Source organism: Callorhinchus milii, unplaced genomic scaffold (assembly GCF_018977255.1).
Source record: "Callorhinchus milii isolate IMCB2004 unplaced genomic scaffold, IMCB_Cmil_1.0 Scaffold21, whole genome shotgun sequence".
In the NCBI taxonomy this organism is placed as follows: Eukaryota; Metazoa; Chordata; class Chondrichthyes; order Chimaeriformes; family Callorhinchidae; genus Callorhinchus; species Callorhinchus milii.
This window is the reverse complement of record NW_024704762.1, coordinates 4051529-4067498: the sequence shown is the minus strand read 5'-3', so window position 1 is coordinate 4067498 and position 15970 is coordinate 4051529. Positions and strand designations below refer to the sequence as shown.

The window sequence follows — 15970 nt, the reverse complement described above, 5'->3', positions numbered from 1 at the left end:
TTTAAACATACCTATTGATTCTGCATCTACTGTCCTTCCCTCTAGGGGCCTTTTGAAGAGATGTTTCCATCCCTGGAACGCTTGCCCAGTCAGGCCCTGTATCACGGTTTTGTATACAGAGCAGTTGCACTATGGACCGACCCACAGTATACTGGGAAGAGCATTCAGGTGCAGAAGCATCTTCTAGCAGTGATTTACTGATGTCATCGACAGTGTTATCAGTGTCCTGCTATCGTGATATCCATTATACAATACAGTACAAAATTACATTTGTATAGAGCTTTTCATGTCTGGAGGACATCCCAAGGTGCTGGGCAGTCAGGGATTTGGACCCGAGCATGGGGTGGGGGGCACGGGCGGGGGGTTTGAGGTAAGGGAGGGTGGAGGGCAAGAAGCATAGGAGGGCGGCTGGAGAGGAGGGTCTCAAGATGTGCACTGAGCGTGCGTTGAGGCAGGCTGGGCAGGGTGGCGTGGAGCAGGCCGCAGTCTGCTGAGCGGAGGGAGCAGACAGGTTGATAACGCAGGATCTGAACTTTATGGAGCCGTGTGACTGGGTCTGACTGTACTTGCGTTTGGAGAATCCCGCGTTTTGGATTTGCCGTGAAATTTCCCAACCGTAGCCTCAAGACCCAAGGCGAAGATTGTGCAGAATTTTTGGAAAATTCTTAATTTGCAAGGCGGTATTCCACACGTCTTTAAAAAAAAGTATAAAACCTGTAATCTTCTGATTAGTATAATCTGCACAGACACAATGGCCCCAGTCTGTGCTGAAATGTTCAATGTTTCTATGTATAGTTCAGGACTGTCTTTATCCAGGAGTCAAGAGGGGAGGGTGTGGGGGTGGTGGTGGGGGGGAGGGGGGGGAATGGCGGGGAGACAGAAAGAGAATCTCCATCCAAATAGGATAATTATTTTGTTTTGTACTGTACAATAGTGAACATTGTGTGCCTGCCTCCGTCGCATATCCAACTTGTTTGTTAATCCTAGGCTTGTGCTTATTCTGTAATTGCTGTGCACAATTAGCTGTGCACATTTCGCCCACGCAAAAAAAATAGTCACTCCACTTTACAGTGTATCCTGTGAAGCGCTTTGAAGCGTCTCATTGACGTGATAAGGCGCTGTATCAAATGCAAGGATTACTGATAATACTCGAGATGTTTGCTGAGCAATTATCTTGTTTTATCTTATAATCCTCTAATAGAAGTTGCTAAAAAAAAACAGCACTTCATAGGAACCTGTTGATAACCTGGTGAGTAATTGCGCTTCAATGAAAATGCAGCCATTTATTACATTCGCCATAAAGTGTCTCAAAATGAGCCCAATCCCACACTTCAGATACATGTTGATGCTATATATACTCCTGTTTCTGGTATCTAGAATATCCCAATACTTCCTGAATCCCTTGGAAGCTATCTTATCCTTTCCCAAGTTGCAGTTTGAAGCTCATTCCTGTGCAAGTAGCTTGATGGGGCGGGTGGGGGTAAAATAAAACTTTGTGTTGCCTCTTTCGTGTCTCACGTTCCCAATGACTTAGCAAGTTTATCCCGTGACCAACTGATCAGGAAGGGTCAAGGTTCAATCCCCAATCGTGCTGACATCGTTCAACTGGCCCTGCAGGATGGGTTTCACAATTAGCCTTGGTGGCTTCAGGGGGAAATTCAGACACAGTTCCTGTTGCTGATTGCTGTCTTGTGACCCGAGAGCGTGCGTTGGGGTAACTACTGGAGTCTAACCAGCTAAAACCACATGGCTTGCCATTGAGAGCACTGTCTGGCAAACTTTCCCTCTGCTTGTCCAGCTAGAACCACCCTTACCCATTACGGCTTTGGCTTGCAGGGTTAACAGGAGCTGAATGGGTTCTATTTGCTTGGAACAAAATAGATTGCAGAAGTTGTGCAGGTGTAAGTAACTAGTAGAGTTTTTTAAGAATGTTTCTGCCTCAGTAATATATAATATATGGAGGAAAGTATTGCAGTATTATAAAATGCAAGGTTGTTATTTATTATTAATATCCCTCTGTGTTATAATCCTCTCCTAAAATCACTCATTTCTGCTGCGGAATCATTTTACTTGAGGCAATCTCCCATAGCTCACCCAAGTGATCATGTATTCCTAATGGGATGATAGATAGTGAATGTAGGCAGCCTATCTGATCATTACAGTTGAGCCCAAAACATAAACCTCACCCAACATCCACACAAACTCCGTCCTGACTGACATCTATTTTCCCCCATCCTAGGGAGCTGAGGACAAGTGGAGCATCTCTGCCCTGTCTGAGACCAACTAATTAAGCACAGACTGGGATCAACTAAACAGGTTAGTTAACACTATCTACAGTAGCGGCCTCACCACCATCAATACTGACCTTTGAATCATAAATAGTGATGCAACTTGCTAGTAATTACTCATGCAACACTTTGTGACGTTTAATGTGATAAGACACTATACAAATTACAGTTCTCAAGTCAGCTGGCTCAGTCAGTAGCTTTGAACCAGGCATTCTGGTTTCATGACTTGAGCTCTTAATCAATTGCTGACATTCCAGTGCAGTGATGGGGCAGTGCTGCATTGTCGGAGATGCCATCCTCCGAATGGTATATTGAGGCCCTTATGTTTTTCTTGTTGATATGCCACGATTGAGAAAGGAAGGGAGTTTGGTGGAAACAAATAGAATGATCTTGCATTAAAGAAAACACATAAATCTTAAAAACAAATGAAATTTAGGGTTAAGGGGACATAGAATCCTAGTTTTTGTTTATTGCTAACATCCTTCTGTTTTACCAGAATATTTTATTAAGAGTGATAAACCAAAACCCTCAAGAGTATAGCCATGTGATGCTAATATCTTTTCCACGTTGAATTCTCCCCTTCCCTCATCCTCCTAAGGGTGTTTTGGACTAACATCTAATGGCATCCTCAGTTTTTCACCTTAATGTTGTTCATGTACCTTGATGGTAGTGTCAATGGGGTATTCACTGCGGGAAGGAGAGGGAGGTTGATCCCATCCAATGCACACGCAAGGAGTCTCTGGACAGTGATCAGCAATAGGAACCCTTTCTGATTGTCCGTTCCCTTAACCAGTGGGCACTGACCTAATTGCCTCAAACCCTGCCCCAGCTGAGTTCAAGTAACTCAGTACAGTTGAGAGGCCTTCTGTATAGATGGCCTGGTGTTGCCAGCGACTTTGTTGTGTGCTTGAATCTGTAATATACAAGGGACAGGCGTCATCACTGTCTGGAAGATTAATTGTCTTCCAGGTGCTGGTTTTGTGGGGAAATATAATCACATTTGTATGATCCGAACTAAACCGCAAACTGTTGTTTGCGGATGCCATGAATATACGTAAACATGGATGAAATTTCAATCCGCTGAGTGTGTAAGAATTATACTGATTTTCTTTGTAATAACCACAAAGTGTTTTACTGTGTCCTCTCCCTGGGTTGCTATTTTGATCAGTGCTGGCTGGACAAACTGTTATAACTAAACTGTTGCTGGGTCTCGCAACAACCAAATAGCTATTGGTGAATGTCTAACATGCCGGATACAGTTGGATCTCCACAAGCCCATGCTGACCTATATAGGTCTGCATCGTGCCTTTGATGATCTGCATATATAATAGGTACTATGAGTCCCTCAACCCATCCACTCCACCATCAACAGCCATGCCACTATTAGTCAATGGGCGGATCACTTTCCAGGGTAATAGTCCCTTTAAAAAAATCTGGTAACTCAATCTATGGCTGTTTGTGGAACACTGCTGTGCGCAATTGGCTGCCGCGTTTCATCCACAAATGATCAATCTATTTCACAATATATCCTGTGAAGCGTCTCAACAATGTGATAAAGTGCTATATCAAATGCAAGGATTATTATTAGTATTAAAGTAATAATAATAATCATTGCATTTGATATAGCGCTTTATCACATCGTTGAGATGTCTCAAAGGGCTTCACAGGATATATTGTAAAGTGAATTCATTCTATTTTGCGGACGAAAGGTGGCAGCTAATTCAAATTTTAAAACATTATTTCAGTTTTAATTTTAGCCAATTAAAAGTTTCCTGCACTTCCCTCTCCTCCTATCCCCCTCCCCATAACACCGTTAATGCTCAGCTGGTAAATCCACTGAATTTCAAGTGAAATGATTCAAAAAGAATCCAGTCTTGAATCCCAGTCTGTGTGGATCTCAGTCAGGGCAGTATAAAAGACTCTGTTGTGTCCGTGGGACTTGGAGAGGGAAATCAGACAGGTTTCTTGCTGCTGTTTGCTCTCTTACTTTTACTTTCTCCCCCCCCCCCCCCCACACACACACACACACACTCACACATATACACACACAGGAATTTTAAGTGGAGAATTGGTGCGGTGGAAAAAGAAAAGAGCATTGGCTATGACTTTTTTTAGGATAGAACAAATTGGGAGAATTTGGTGCATGGCGCCCAGTTTGCGTATTTTTAGGTACAAATTTTGTGACGAGGAAGCCGAGAGGAGTAAAAATGCCGTCCCATTAAAAAAAAAAGCTGTTGCCTGACTCTCTGCGGTCTGAGCCCTGAGATTCACTTTAACATTCTAAAGCCGAGTGTCGCTGGACACCAGCCAGAGCCTCTCTTATAAAACCGTGTGGCTCGATGTCATGAGGCCACGTTGAACTTCTCTCTTAAACAGTAGTGTGTGTGCGTGTGTGTGAAAAAAGGCAACTCGAGTAAGCTCAGTGCAGTGCCATTCCTTGTCTGTGGGCTGATCTGCCCAATCCGTGATGCAAACCAGAATGTTCACATAGCACAGTGTTCCCAGGTCCCAGCGTGGTGCTCCAGTGGCTTTGAAACCTGCCCAGCTTGCATGCCATAGCTGCCAACAACGCAAACCAAGGCATTCCTCCGGGCAACTTATCAAGGGCGATGAAGTGTAGGCAACTGCTCTGTGACTGTGCCGTGCCTAGGAACCGTGGGTGACACCATCAACGTAACAGGTTTGAGCAGTTCCTAAGCATTTCTGAACCTGCCACTGAATGAAAGAAAGAACCATTTTCATAGTGTGCCCCGGGGTAATCACTGTGAATGATGATGCTCATTGCATATGCATTAACTCGCATTATCTCAAAGTGCTTCACAAGGAATTGCTGTCAAGTGTGGTAACTGTGTATTGGGAGGCAGATATTGTACTGTACCGCTGTCAGTTTGAGCATAGCATGAGGTAAATGGCCAATTTATCTAGAGGAATGTTGGCCAGGGCACCGAGAGAAACTCCCTTCTCATTTTGAATAGGTTTGTCGGATCTTTTAAGTTTGACCTGAATAGGCAAACAGGATCTCCAGTTGACTCCCCTTCCCCTGACTGTTTGAGAAAAGCTTCCCGGGGGGGGCGATCATTGTTGTCACGGTTGCGAAATCTTGTCCACTTGATCTGTGCAAATTTCACACAAGTACAATTCTAGGTCTGTCCATACAAACCTGCATTGTGCGTGTATTTGTGTATGGCTTCGTGTTGACCTTGAGCTCAGAAGTGGAAATATTATCCACATCTGTCATCTTTATGAGCACAAAAGACATGAGATTAGGAAAACTGTCAAATTCCTACATGCTGTTGTCTTCCATTTCAAAATATGTTACAAAATATGTTCCCTATCATTATGTAAACTTTGGCAAACTACAGGGCAAAACCACAAGGAAAAAGCATTGGTGGTTAGGAAGGAACAAACCATTTGTGATGAACACGTTGAACCCGGCTCAGCCATTTTCCCCCGCCCCATTTTGATACATGTTTTGACACCCTGGCCTAACAAAAGTCTAACCACCTCAGTCTTGAACATTTGAATGGATCCAGCGTCCACAGCCTTTTGGGGGAGAGAGTTCCAGATTTCCACTGCCCTTTGTGTGAAAAACTGCGCTCCTGATTTCACTGCTAAATGGCCTAGCTCTAATTTTTAGATGATGCCCCATTTTATTTAGTTAACGCCAGTCCCTACTCTTTCCCTCTCTCCCTTCACTCCCCCCTCCAGTCTCCGTCAAGTGATGGCATCGGTGTCGAATTCAAAAAGCTCCAGTGTGCAAAAAGTCTTAAATGCCTTCTCCCACTGCACCCCAGCCTTTCTTACTGACGGGTCTGATATAGTATTGAACCTCACTGTGGACACACACTAAATAAATCTGAAACAAGATAGGCTCTTTTTCTACATGTTCAGTCTTGCTTGACTGGCAGTCATCTCACTGCCTGGTTTACGGGATGGGTCTTTGGATCGTTAGTTGCTGTAATTGGATGGATTTGGGGATTATGCTTTTCCATCTCTCGTACCCGAGCATTTGTTTGATTTTGCAACCGTGCCTGGAGGTAATCCTGGGTCTGTCAGAATTTACGTGGTCTGCTAGTTTTATAGTATAAATTGTGTTGATGGCTTTACAGACTTTACAGAGAAAAGTCCTTCCATCTTGCTTTTGATTCACCTGCTTACAGCACATCCAGTTAAATTGCTCCTCACCACCAATGCCATATTTAAGATGAGACATTAAACTGAGGTCCTGTCTGCTTGTGCAGATGGACGCTAAAGATCCCATGGTGCTATCCGAAAAGAGAAGGGAATTTCTCCCGGTGTCCTGGCCAGCAATTCCCCCAAATAAAGTTGGTCACTCACTCCATGGCTGTTTGTGGCGCATTGCAGTGTGCATATTGGCTGCTGCGTTGGCCACAAAATGCAGTCAGACCAATTCACTTTGCTGAATTAGCTGATCTGAGTTCATGGAGTAGTAGTAGGGGTACTACAATTGCCTTCAGTAGCCCATCAATCAGGATTCCCGCTTGTGATAGCTATCCAGTGCTCCCTTCCTGAAAAAATACACTGAGCTAAACTTTCATATGCACACACTCTCTCACCCCCCACACACCCTGTTCATTGCCTTGCCAACACTCATTGTCCAGGCTCACACATGAGTAAAGGCTAGCGAGTTGGTGAAGTAAGAACGTCTCAATAAAAGTGAAAAGGACTTTGGAAGGGTAGAACATTTGTTGAGGAAGAAACATTTTAACGACATTAATACTCTAGCTGTCTGGTGTATTCGAATCACTGTAATTATTTATTCGTCTCTGTGCTAATGTTTGGCACATTAGCAGTGCACATAACTGATATGGAGAGATCATCGTAGCATTAAGCACCAACTTGCAGTAAGACTTTATCCCTTATTATATAATGTCCACTGGACCATTAAAGAAAATCAATCCGGTATAATATCTGGTTTCACTGAAGTGCTGTGTTTACTATCCAGTGCATTTGGAAGCCTCCTTAAAACGAGGATTAACAGACCACCATTGGCGGTCAGGCCTTCAGCCTCTCTGCCCCTGTCCATTGGAAATCCATCCCACAGTCCCTTTGCTTCGTCCCCTCCCTGGCCTCCTTCAATGCTCATATCAAGACCCTTCTCTTGACCGTGCCTTGAGTCACCTTCCTGCCGCCCGCCCCTCCATTCGTCCTGATCCCAACCCCCAGCCTCCTGACATTGCATAACGTGAAAGACTCTGTGCAAATGTAATTTGTTGTTGTTTACCGTGATCTGTTCGAGGCAGAGCATTTTGTGAGCTGGAAAGTCTTTAAGTATTTGCAGCCTGTGTCGCTGGGTGATGCTCAGGTGAGACTCACAAAAACAAAACCTTCCTTGGAGGATTGCTCCAATGTAGAAACTCTTATAGGGATTCTGTATTTTTTTTAAAGAGATGAAATTGACTTACAAGCCTGTTTTTCTCCTCTTAGTGAAATTCCATTATTATTATACGTTCCTGTAATCCAACATGTATTCGTCCACGTTATGCCAATCAGTACTCAATTGCAATCCCCCAGTTCAACCTATTCTTAGAGCTGAGCACACACAGCTTATAAATTTCACGAAGCTATGAAAATCATCATTGCATCCAATGATCGGGAGTCCTGATTTATGCTTTGTACAGAATTTTTCATTATTAAAATAGCTGCTGCAGCGCAGGACTATATTCATTTTGCGAAATGTATTTTGTGCATTTTACTTTCAAGCCTTTTAGGCAGAATAATGGATTTATACTCTATAAAGAGCGATATGTCTCACTCCATGTTCAACACTGAACACTACCAAGATAGCTACCACACCAGTTAAGTGCAAAATGAAATTCCCTGTATTGTATTGTCTTATCATAGACTTAACCCTGGTTTGAAAGACTGCCTCTCAGAATTTTTAAGAGAGAAGAAGTTTCTTCAACAACAAATCACATGTGTATAGACGCCTTTCACGTTGGGAGGACGTCCCAAGGTGCTGGACAGTCAAGGATTTGCACCCGAGCTGAAGGTTGAAATCGGAAGGGGTGGGAGGGCAGGGAGGGTGGGGTTAGGAGGGTGACTGAAGATGCATTCGAAGAGGAAGGTCTTGAAGGAGGAAAGTGGGGTGGGGTGAGGGTCTGTGGTTGGAGTTCCAAAGGGTGGAATAAACTCAGAGAGTTGTTAGTGTTTGGAATTTACAAATTCCACTGTGAATCGTTACTGCGGCCGGATCAATGGAACCAAATGAGCAGCTGAATAGTCAAAATATTAAAGAGCTGGAGATTGGAATTAATACAAATGGCGATATGGCACAGACACAGTGGGCTAAATGGCCTCCTGTGCAGAATAGGTTTGTTTCTATGAATTAAACCAATGTAAATTTATAGTCTTTTAAGCTGTCAGTTTTGCTAAGTTCCACATTGTTGGCAGCTTGGTATGTTTCTGAGCTTAATAAGAACTACGTTGCAGCCCTGGGCATACACAATTCAGTCGGACTGTTAGAACTAGTGTCGAGAGAGCTATAATTCCATCAATCATGTCTGGTTTAAAGCCAGTTTCCAGAGGTGAAAGGACGTGTGGAGAATACCATGCCATTCCCTTATATGGATGTGATCGAGTACACACTTGTACCCTGCCCAAAACCAAACCGAAGCATGAACAGACTGGATGACCTTCCATCATCGGAGGTTCACCATTGAATTCCAGGGTGAACTGCTCACTTCATTGTATTCACAACAGGGAAATCAGATGAAGAATACCCTTTGGCCCATTTGATCCAATCCAAACAGAATTCCAGTCTCTTTCCGGTAACCTATTTCACCTCTGTGTAAAGAAATAGTTTCCTGTGTCTGCCCCAAAACCTACCACCTGCTCACTTGACCCCATCACCACACCACTCCTGCCCACCCAGGTTCCCCTGCTAGCTGACATCATCAGCATTTCACTCTCCTCTGGCACAGTATCTCCCCCTTTCAAACTCGCCACTGTTGCCCCTTCCCCTCAAGAACCCTTCATGTGACCCCTCCAGCTTCTGATTCCTCTCCAACCTGCCCGTCCTCTCCAAAGTGCTGGAACAAGTCGTCGCCTCCCAGCTTCGCTCACCAAAACCAAGCCTCAACGCTGGGGCTTATTTTAATGCTTAGCCTTTTACGAAATGAACTCACTGATCCCACTAATGCTCCATTAACTCAGTGATGGACTAATAACCACAGATCTCTCAATACACAAGGCAGCCATTTGTGTGTCTAAAATGTTGTTCCTTCCTTCCTTGCCGCTAATTGCCTCCTCAATTTTTCTCCCCTCTCAAAGACCTTTTTTCCTTTAATTGGGGGTATCGTTGTCTCACTTATCTTGGCCAAGTGGCCATTATTCATCTGAGTGTTGACATACTGCTGAACTGTGAGGGTGCGTCGCAAGATCTCTCAACTCGTAGAGCAATTGCTCAACAATCTCTTAACTTAAAACTTCAGAATTATATTGAAGCCCATCACTGAAAATCAGCTCATCATTTTCACCCACAAAATATGCATTCAATTCACTTTACAGTATATTCTGTGAGGCGCTTTGAGACGTCTCGAAGACGTGATAAGGCGCTATATCAAATGCAACGATTATTATTATTATCATCTCTTGGGGTAAATTGATGGAGAAAGGGACCCAGTCAATTATTGGAATCCGCTGTCTCTTGCATTTCTCTTTAGAGGCGCCTCCCTCCATTTCATCTGACCCGTCAGTAACCTGTAAATAATATTATGTTTCTGGAAGGGAAATTCAAAAATACTGCTTGTGCGTCCTACACACGTTTCTCAAATAGGGCATCCAGCCCTCAGCAGCCAAAAGGTTGGACCACCGATGTAAGGGAACAGTTTCAGGTTGGGAACAGTTCCAGTTCTGACAAAGGGTCGTGGACCCGAAATGTTGACTCACTTTCCTATCTCCGTAGATGCTGCCTGACCTGCTGAGTGTTCCCAGTAACCTGTAACCTGATGTCGGACCTCCAGATTGCATGTTCAAAACTGGGCAGTTTGTTTTTCGATTGTTGGCGGACCAGATTGTCTCCCACGAGTCATTTTCAGCCAGAGAGGTTTTTGCGGGGAGTTGGTGTACTTCCTTCTCATTTAAGAGTAACTGCTAACGTCAGTTTATTTGGATTCAGTCTTTAGCGCGGTTCCTATGTGCCTAATTGAAATAATCTGCTATTCGAACCATAAGAGAAGTGCTTCCAGTAATAAGTAAATAGGGTCCAACCGCCAAGCTCTCAGCCAATCTCTGGTTTATATTTTAAGGGGTGATGCAATGTCATGGCTAGGAATGGGAGTGGTATCTGATGGTATCTTCGTGCATAGTACTGGGTGTAATGTACTGCACAATCTGAGATCCACAGATACGTGAGTTCAGAATAATTGTGGGCATTGTATTTTCTCTTCAACTATCACCATTGATAGCTTGCCATTGAGAGCACCGATTGACAACAGATCGTTTCTCTGAACTTTTTTAAAAAGATAATATGAGGGAAATTGCGGTAGTCCTCGTTGTTCTCTAGCTATGTGTGGGGGGAATGGGGTGGGGGCGCAGACTTCTTGCTCCTGACTGTTACTTTGTGCTCCTCTCAATTTGTTAGAAACTCTGTGTGTGTGTGTGTGTGAAGATGTCAAGGGAGGAAGTGATCAAACTTGGCTGTGATACCTCTCTCCCCGCATGACAAATAGTCCACAACACTCTGTCTAGCCACCCACGGGATAGCTGCCAACACAAGATCCAAGGAACTGTACTCTACTGTCAGTTGTTGGCTTCAGGACACGAGGGGAGAGAATTAGGACTAAAAAAGCTTAGCTTTGTTGTACATTAAAAAAAAATTCCTTGCATTCGATATAGCACCCACACGTCACGAGCGCCTCAAAGTGCTTTGTGGTATTTACTGTAAACTGTAGTGACTGTTTATTTTGTAGGTTTTGGAAAAATGTAGTGTAAACTTCAATAGGGATTTGCTCTGCTGTTTTGCCGTGAAAGTGACTGGACGCCACTTTGAGGATTGGAATGATTTCGAAGCGAGAATTGTACAGGGCTCGCGGTTTGATAATTCTCACCCTTAACGGGGAGAGTTCCGCTGGTGGTGAATGTCGATACGATTCGTTAAAAAAAGATTGAAGCCTGCGGCCAGCTCGCCAATAACATTTTTAAAACCTTGAGTGCCAATAGGAAAATTTCAACTTTTATTTGGTTAAAAGGTTTTGAATTTTGTTTCAAGAACTTTAATATTTCAAGAAATACATTTAATATGTACAATATATATTACAAGACAAGTTAGTGCCAATTCAATGCTGTTTCTGATTCGATTTTGCGAATACACACACGCAAAGTCTATTTCAAGGTCTACCTCCTATCTCCCGTGAAGCATTTTGAGATGTTCTGCTCAATCACAATACAATACAAATTTCAATTTATATAAGTCTTTCACGTTGGGAGGAAGTCCCAAAGCGCTTTAAACAATAATGGCTTGCACCCAAACTAGGGGTGGGAGCTGAAGGGGGTGGCAGGAGAAATATGACCAAAAGTGCAGTCGAAGAGGTAGATCTTGAAATGAACTGTGTGTGTGCGTTGGTGTGGTTGTGTACTTTGTGTGTGGTGTGTGTGTGCGTTATGGGTGTGCGTTTGTGTGTGTGTGTAGTGGGTGGTTGATTGTGTGTGAGTGTGGGTATTAAATGAATTCTGGCTCAAAAAAGAATCAGAAACGGCAGGGAATTGACCCAATCTGTGTAGTGGGATGATGAGTCACCTTTGCAAACTTTTAACACCAACACAGGGGAGTTTCACTTCTAATCTGCTTGAGTTTGTTCTGCATCTTAACGAGCGCACGGATGGTCACAGTGACCTACACCACGATCAGTGTGTCATTTGTTCCTGATGTGGTGACTCACCGAGATTTAAGCTCTCGTAACTTTCCTTCGGTCTCTTTTTGCCCACCCCAAACACACGCAAAAATCGTAACAAACGCTTTTTTATTAAATGATGGTTGTCCCTTTATAATGGATGAGCGTCTTTCTCCTGCTCGCGAGGTGTGATTCCACACTCCAGGACCGCAACCAAATGCTTTGACTGTGAATGTCGTAGGCCTGTACTCAACTATGAGAGGCGTCACAGCCGAGCCCGATCCTGCCCTCACCTGATCCGTTCTCACCCAACATCTGGAGTCCTTGTAGGAGAGATGATGGTTATTGATCAGGAGCAGCCTACTAAGAGCTCAGCTGAGATTAAATTTGGAAGCTCAGTGATCTGTCCGGCCTCGCTAATCATTGGATACATTTGCTGAACTACCAAAGGATTGAATGGTCTAAACTCTTAATTCTATTAAAATTCTTCTGCAATTGGTCCATCACTGTGTTGGATATTACTGCCATACAGGCTAAGGCTGTTCTAAGATCTTAAATATTATAATATAATAATAATCCTTGCATTTGATATGGGGCCTTATCGCGTCTCTGTTGTAAAACATGGGGCTCGATGTCATGAGGCCACGTTGAACTTCCCTTTTAAACAGCTGTGTGTAAAAGGTGACTCGGGTAAGCTCAGTGCAGTGCCATTCCTTGCCTGTGTGCTGGTCTGCCCAATTCGTGATGGAAACTGGAACGTTCACGCAGTGCAGTGTTTCCAGTGTCAGGATGGGGCCTCCAGTGGCTTTGAAACCTAACTTTTGAAGCCTAACTTGCACTATGTAATTACCAGCAATGCAAAACAAGGCAGTCGTCCAGGCGTGATTCTGTGAAGTGAATAGACCGTATATTATGTGGACAAAACGCAGCAATCAATTGCACACAGCAGTCCCACAAACAGTTGTGGATTGAGTAACCAAATTATTTTTTTTATTCCCCATCATGCAAGGAGACAATGCAGTCCTGCAGACCATTGGTCTTTGTAATTGGTTCTTTGTGCTTATTTTGAATACTGTATTAAACATCATTCTGGTGCTCACTCTCTACTGTTTTTCTTTCTCCCTCCAGACTTTTACTCATGAAAATGGCAGATGGAGTAGATGGCCTTATAGGTATCCCATTCCCTGATCACAGTAGTGATCTTCTCGGCAGTCTTAATGAACAGAGGAACTTTGGCTATCTGTGTGATGCCATTATCATAGTGGATGGCCAAGAATTCAGGACACATCGATCTGTCCTTGCAGCCTCCAGCCAGTACTTCAAAAAGCTCTTCACATCAGGGGCCTTTGTGGACCAACAGAATATTTATGAAATAGACTTCGTCACAGCAGAAGCTCTCTCAGCACTATTGGAGTTTGCCTACACAGCAACTCTGACTATAAGCACTTCGAATGTAAATGAGATATTAAATGCCGCGAGACTACTGGAGATCCAGTGTGTGAGCGAAGTCTGCCACGACCTCCTGGCATCAAATGCTCTGTCCAGTAAAGAGCTGGCGGATTATGTAGATCAAATTGATCCCAAAAACCTCCACCGAGCAAAAGAATATCTTGAGTACTTCCAAAGCAGCCCCGCCAATGGACACATGGTGGGCCAATGGACAGAACTTGAACTGGAAGAGATTCAAAGACTGCACTACAAGAATGGAGTCAGTGAGAGTCTGGCACAGAAAGAAGAAGGGATGGTGTATCCAGACACCATGTTGAACGACCAGCCCAAAGAAAACAGCGGCAGCACCAGGGACAAGCCTGTTTATTGGCTTGAGAGGGAACCGGTGATGGATCCTTCGTGTTCTCCTTCGCAGAATGGAGACTACAGTGGCTTCCAGGATGAAGAGGGGCTCTTGGACCATCCAGAACTCCTCGACCACCAAGAGCTCGGCATGCATTCACATTTTACTCCAAGTGACATCAAACAGGAGATGAACCTGGAAGAAGATGAAGCCCTCTCCTCCAGGGCTTTCCTCGAGCAAATCATTAACTCAGTAGACGCCTCGCACGGCAAAGTCAAAGACGAAAACGATCTCGAAAGTTACTTTAGTTTTTTCAGCCCCTCGCACGAGGGCGAGGTTTACCCATCTTGGTCCAAAAAGAGCGAGAAGAAAGTGAGGGCGAAGGCATTCCAGAAGTGCCCCATCTGTGGGAAGGTGATTCAGGGAGCAGGGAAACTGCCACGCCATATCCGGACTCACACAGGAGAGAAACCATACGAATGTAACATTTGTGCAGTCCGATTCACAAGGTAAGTCAATGATTGTTTGCTTCAAGGCAATCCTGGCAATCAACACAACAACAACAAAATTGGATTTATAGAGCGCCTGTCACGTCCCAAGGTGCTGGACAGTCAGAGGTCAGGACCCTAGCATGGGGGAGGGGTGGGGTAGGGGTGAGGGAAGGCAGAGAGGTGGGAGGGTGACTGAAGGCACGATCGAAGAAGAGAGTCTTGAGACCGGCCTTGAAGGAGGCAAGGGAGGAAGCGAGGCGAAGGGAGACTGTGGGATGGAGTTCCAGAGTGTGAGGGCAGAGAGGCTGAAAGCCCGGCCACTGATGGTAGGGAGTGTGGAAGACATGGAGCAGGCCGGAGCCCGCTGAACGGAGGGAGCGGGCAGGTTGGTTGTGAGTCAGCAGGTCAGAGAGGTAGGAAGGGGCAAGGCCAGGGATGGCCTTGAAAGTGAGCACGAGGATCTTGAATTCGATCCTGTGGGGAATGGGGAGCCAGTGGAGTCGGGCGAGGGTGGGAGTGATGGGGTCACGGAGCCTAGTGCAGGAGAGTACACGAGCTGCAGAGTTTTGGATGATCTGCAGCTTGTGAAAGGAAGAGTTGGGAAGGCTGATGAGGAGGGAATTTCCATAATCGAGCCTTGATGTGATGAATGTGTGGTTGAGGGTCTCGGTAGCCTGAGGGGTGAGGCAGTGGCGGAGTCTGGCAGTGTTGCGGAGGTGGTGGTAGGCAGTGCCGGTCATGGTGCGGATGTGGGTGAGAAAGGACAGTTCAGGGTCAAACAAGATACCCAGGTTCCTGACTGACTTAGTGAGGAACCTAGGTTAATCGCTGCTATTCAGGGTGTTTGAGTTTCAGAATACATTGAGCCAGTGGTGATGGAATGTTGGACTTGCTGTATCTGTCTCCATCCCAACAACAACAACTTGAAGTTATATATTGTCTCGTTTGCTTTTCACAATTACGAAAGATCAACAGAAAGAAACTATTTCTAGTGATTGGGCAGTCATAGAATCATAGAATTATACAGCACAGAAGGAGGACATTTGGCCCGTGGAGTCCTGTAGCTCAGTGGTTAGAGCACTCGCTTTGCAAGCGAGAGACCTGAGTTCAATTCCAGGCAGAGGGCGAAACCTTGGGCAAGTTTCCTTACTCCACACAGAGCCTAATAATAATCCCTCCAAAACAAAACAATAATAAATTGGTCATTTTCAATCCACGACTGTTTGTGGGACATTGCTGTGCGCAATTGGCTGCTGCGTTCGCCCACAAATATACAGTCAATTCACTTTACAGTATATTCTGTGAAGCTCTTTGGGACGTCTAGAAGATGTGAAAAGCGCTATATCAAATGCAAGGATTATTATTATCATGTCTGTGCCGGCACTTTGAAAATCAATCCCACTCCCCCGTGCTCTCCCTATAACCCTGCACAAACTTGTCCTCCCCAAATAATTATCTGCTCTCAAGACTCTCTGGAATTAGATAAACAGAGTGCTTCTCTCCAGGGAGAGAGAGAGCAAATTCCAATCCAACAATCTTATCTTA

At 44.6% G+C, this 15970-nt stretch overlaps 1 protein-coding gene across 3 annotated transcripts in view; it reads left to right on the top strand.

Annotated features, from left to right (window-relative positions):
* LOC103183531 (zinc finger and BTB domain-containing protein 7A) overlaps positions 1-15970 on the top strand; it is a 62361-nt gene that overhangs the window by 38027 nt on the left and 8364 nt on the right. For all 3 annotated transcript variants that reach the window (XM_042342681.1, XM_042342680.1, XM_007901081.2), the window contains exons 2-3: positions 2240-2316; positions 13271-14443. In XM_042342681.1, coding sequence (XP_042198615.1) covers positions 13281-14443 — 1163 coding nt within the window. In that variant the 5' untranslated portion in view covers positions 2240-2316; positions 13271-13280. The remainder of the gene's footprint in view (positions 1-2239; positions 2317-13270; positions 14444-15970) is intronic.